Source organism: Galeopterus variegatus, unplaced genomic scaffold (assembly GCF_000696425.1).
Source record: "Galeopterus variegatus unplaced genomic scaffold, G_variegatus-3.0.2 Scaffold2521, whole genome shotgun sequence".
In the NCBI taxonomy this organism is placed as follows: Eukaryota; Metazoa; Chordata; class Mammalia; order Dermoptera; family Cynocephalidae; genus Galeopterus; species Galeopterus variegatus.
Genome location: NW_007728632.1, coordinates 194,086 through 198,682, shown reverse-complemented (window position 1 = coordinate 198,682; position 4,597 = coordinate 194,086). Strand labels below are relative to the sequence as shown.

Genomic DNA, 4,597 nt, shown 5'->3' with positions numbered 1-4,597 from the left:
CCCCCCCCCCCCCCCCCCCCCCGCAAAAAAAAAAAAAAACCAACAAAGGTTCCATTGTGTGGAGGAGCACACTTTGCTTATCCTTTCACCTTCCGATGGACACCTGAGCTGATTCTACCCCTGGCTACTGTGGGTAACGCTGCTGTGAACGCGGGTGTGTCAATGTCTCTCTGAGACCCTGCCTCCCTTCTTTGGGGCACACACCCCAAGTGGGATCACTGGATCCCAAAGTAATTCCATTTCTCACTCCCTAGGAGCTGCCGCGCTGCTCCCCACAGCAGCCACGCCACTTCACACCCCACCAGCAGCGCACAGGGCTCCTGTTTCTCTACATCCTCACCAACACTTGTTTTCTATTTTGGGGGGCAGGGGGGCCAGAAGCCAGTGAAAACTCGGCAGTCCTCCCCTCCCCCCTGAGCACTGCTTGCAGTGATTACTTCCATTAACACAACCTGCAGCATCTTTCGGAAGGACAACCCTGGCATCACTGCAACAAACACAGCACGTCAAGGAGACATCAGTGCTGTGTGACCTCTGTCCAAAAACTGGTGGTGGCATGCACCTTAAAGCTGCTACCAAGAGGCAGAAATGGCCCAGGCAGGTGAGCCACAGCGTCTCAACTGGACTCACCCCTGCCAACAGTGTCTGAGGAAGTCATAAAGATGTCCAGGCCACATTTGTGGGTCCAGGGGGAGTGAGCCGCCTCTGTTCGGACATCTGATGAGGGAATCCGTCCCGCGGGCAGGGAGGGTGGTGACAGGTTAAAGCCCTGGCTGTCAAGTAACCCTGGCACAGGGCATGGGGCCCGGCAGGGACGCACAGAGCCACATTCGATGGATCCCAGCCTCCTGGTGTTCTGGTGTTTCTGCCTAACTGCTTATATCCAAAAAGTGAAAATGAAACCAGCTGAGGGCCAGGGACAGACAACTGTTCATTCACCCTTACTGGCTTCACCAATTCTGATTTTATTTGTTTTATTTTAAATTTGTTCCCCCATTGACCTTTACTTTGCCAACCAGAAACCAAGAGCCACACAAAGAATTTTCAGCAGAGAGGTATCTGTGACAAGGACCCACGTTTGCTAAATCATTACAAGAGCTGAGTTAGGGGCCTCCCAACGGCTGCAGGACCTTCTGCTCCAGAACTGCCCCACCCACCACTGCCGCCACACCACGACACCCACAAAGCAGGGATGTGGTCCTGCCACTCCTGAGAGTAGACAAGGCACCTCCACTGGGAGAAACCTTCCCATCTCCACAACCTCACTGCCAAATGAAAACCAAAGAGCCCACAAATCCTCTCAGAACCATCGGTTCCTACATTCCAAATGTCATGGTCACACATCTAACCAGACAACTTAACTTTCAGGAGAATGCACATGTGCACAATCTGAGCACAGAAAAAGAAACAGTCCCATTCCAAAAGCCATGAGCTCCTTGTTGTGAAACACTAGGCTAGAGGGTACACTGAGCACATGGAACAGGTGCTACTACTGGAAACATACTAACAACTCAAAGAATAAACAAAAAGGGGTCCTGAGGATGGAAAGAAGGAGGACTTACCACATGCTAAGCCTTACTAGACAATTTACATCTTATTGGAGACTTAAAATTCTATAAAAAATATTCAGTTTCCATTTCACAAATGAGAAAACTGAATGTCAGAGGCAGTAACCCATGCTGCAATTCCATCTCAAGCTGCAAATCCACATGGCTTCCACTCCGCCAGAGGCAAACACACTGCAGACAAGCCCTCTCCAGTACCACCCTCCTGGCAGACGTTACTCAAGACACATTCTTCCATTGAACCTGGAGCAGGCCTCAGGATCCTTTTCAACTCAAAACTCAAGCAGCATTACCAGTCCGTCAGTCAACAGTCAGAATACAAACTTCTCTGCCACCCATTCATTGGACACACAGCAGTAAACCAGCCAAATTTTCAAACCATGAACTCATAATGAGCGAATTCACGGCCAGGTGAGCTTCCCTAGAATGCCCTGTAGCTCTGGAATAGAAGTATACCGTCCGAACACTGGGAATGGACAATGTAACCAAGATCAAAGGGGAAGGGGAACCATGATTTAGGGACCACTAATGTGTAAAAATAAGAGCCAGCACGTTGAGTGAAGTGGGCAGAGTGATTTAAGGTGGGTGTGGTGGACAAAAACAAATTCAGCAAACATGGAGGAATGCCTGAATGAGAATTCAGGACCTGGTAGATGTAAGTGACAGGAAGGAAGTGAGGGGTAACGTTGGGAGTGAACAGGACTGAAGCCATGTTGGGACCTAAAACCACCTGGGCTGCTGTGGGGTCGGGGGCAGGGGGGAGGTTTAAAAGGATAGTTTTTTTCTTTCCACTCTTTCTTCCCATCCCCTGACTTTCTTATCTTGCTCGCTAAGTAGGAAAGCAAGGCCAAGAAGCTAATTAGAGCTCTGTGAAGCTAACAGTTCTTTATTTGAGACTTGTAGAGTTTTGAGAAATGATCAAGGCCAAGTGACTGAAAGCTGACCTTGGGCACGAGCCAAGTATACCAGTGCAAATCAAAATCTTGCAGGGTCTTGAGGTGACAGCAAAGATGAAAACAGAAGCCAGACGAGGCCTTGGGCAAGACCCTGTACCTGACTACACACATGGACCCCTTGTAACTCCTGTCTCCTTCTTTCCTGCTTTTCACCTCCCACATTCCATTCCCTCAGCCCCTCCTTTAAATATCACTCACTTAATCTAAACTTTTGAGATAGAATGGCCTACCAACTCCTTCAGCTGAATACAACTGCTTTTCTAACGCCAACCATTTGACTTCTGAGTTCTTTTTTTCCTTACCTTCTCCAGGGGGCGGGCAGCTGGACCTGAGTTCGGTAACAGTTAAGACAAGCTTATTTAGGCAGAAGGAGTCCGAACTCAACACTTGTTCTCCAAAGGTCACCCTCAAGGATGTCTGAGCTAAATGACCTTTCTTCACAATTTGTGGAGCAGTTAGACCCCCTCAGAAAAGAATAATTCATGTGCCATTCTCAGCTTGTCAGTGCAAGTTGCTGTAAAAAACAGGGCCTAATTTATTTGCTGAGAACTATGAAAAGCACACCCCAAACGGTGATTAGAGAAGTAATTTCAAAGTTGATATGATTTACTTTAGTCTGAGAGCCTCAGGAGCATAAGACACAGAGATGGGAAAAAGACCAGTCCCATTTATACATAAATCAGAACCACAGTGTAGAGTTCTTTATCCTGTTCGTGACGCCAATTGTAAAGCTAGGAGACCACACCAGTTGTTGGGCTCTTTAACCTGCTGATAATCCTGCACCGACTGGGCCGACTGTCCAGCTAAGGCTGAGTCTGGAGCCCACAGACCCCTCAAACCCATTCACAGACCGGGTCGCAAACCCTTCACTTGCCAGGCTGGGTCCCCAGATCCCTTCACACAGGTCTATGACAAAGATCCTTGGAAGCCGTAGGTTTGGAGAGCATGGCTGTGCCAGGCAGACGCTCGAGGCAGACACCCGCCCGCCTGCTTTACCAAAACTCTCTCTCTCTCTCTGAAGAACACAAGAATAGCAACGAAACTAAAAAAAAAAAAATACACTGGCGTGCACGTGCACTAACTACACACACACACTCACACACACACACACTCTCTCTCTCTCACTCACTCACTCACTCACGGATGTGCTAAACCACACCCAACGGGACCGAGGCGAGGGCCCTGACCAAACTATTCTATTTTCCCAACACACAGTCACAAAAGGTGATGTATCTCCGGGAGTAAGGGGCAGACACGATCAACATTTAGTAGAAATGCAGAACTCCAGAGCCTCTAGGGAGCTTGCAATATGGGGAGAATCTATCTAAATCTTACACGTTAGTTTCTACTTCCTGTTGGTTATACAAGAGTTGTACAAAAACTCACCTCTCTTTACCAAAGCCTTATACTCACCTCTTTCTGACGACCTAAAAACCGAATTTTCCTGTAGTCCTTGTCATCATAAACCTGAGAGAAGGAAGAGGAAAAGACCCACGTGACTTTCACGTGATTCTACTCATTCTGCAAGAGGAGACCTCGCGTCGGGTGTAAGCATCACAGGGGAGAGTCCTTGACTCTCAGGCCCCGGTGACCGGGCAGACAGGCGTGGGCAACACACGCCGTCCGCACAGCGCGCGGCAGCCCGAGGACACGTGGGGACACGGGCGGGACGCGGGGGGACACGGGGGTGACGCGGCACAGTCCCGCCGCCGACAGCGCAGCGGGCCGGGGCCGCGCTCCTCGCGCCCGGCCCATTGGAAAGCACAGGCCCCGGGCCACCACGCACGATCGCAGACACGTCCCCGGAGGCTGCGGCGCGGGGGCTGGGTCCGCCGTCGGGAGCGCGCCGAGAACGCGACACCGGCGCGCGAGGTCGCGGCGCCCACGCAGGAGCGTCCTTGCATGCAACAGAGCACGACCCACCCGCGGCCGTTACCTGGCCGGTGTGCGTAATCTTCTCCCCGCTCGGCGAGGCGCACACCCCGAAACCCCTGGCCACCCCAGGCAGGCCCAGGAGCCGGCGGAAGGTCACCGCAGCCGCCATCTTCCGCGGCCGACCCTTGACCCGGTGCGCCG

The 4,597-nt window shown here is 51.4% G+C and overlaps 1 protein-coding gene across 1 annotated transcript in view; it reads right to left on the bottom strand.

Moving 5' to 3' along the window:
• Window positions 1-4,597, bottom strand: part of NDUFS6 (NADH dehydrogenase (ubiquinone) Fe-S protein 6, 13kDa (NADH-coenzyme Q reductase)) — a 16,940-nt gene extending 12,343 nt beyond the window's left edge. The window contains exons 1-2 of the mRNA XM_008582103.1: window positions 4,458-4,597; window positions 3,935-3,988 (exon numbers count right to left, since the gene is read on the bottom strand). Coding sequence (XP_008580325.1) covers window positions 3,935-3,988; window positions 4,458-4,565 — 162 coding nt within the window. The 5' untranslated portion in view covers window positions 4,566-4,597. The remainder of the gene's footprint in view (window positions 1-3,934; window positions 3,989-4,457) is intronic.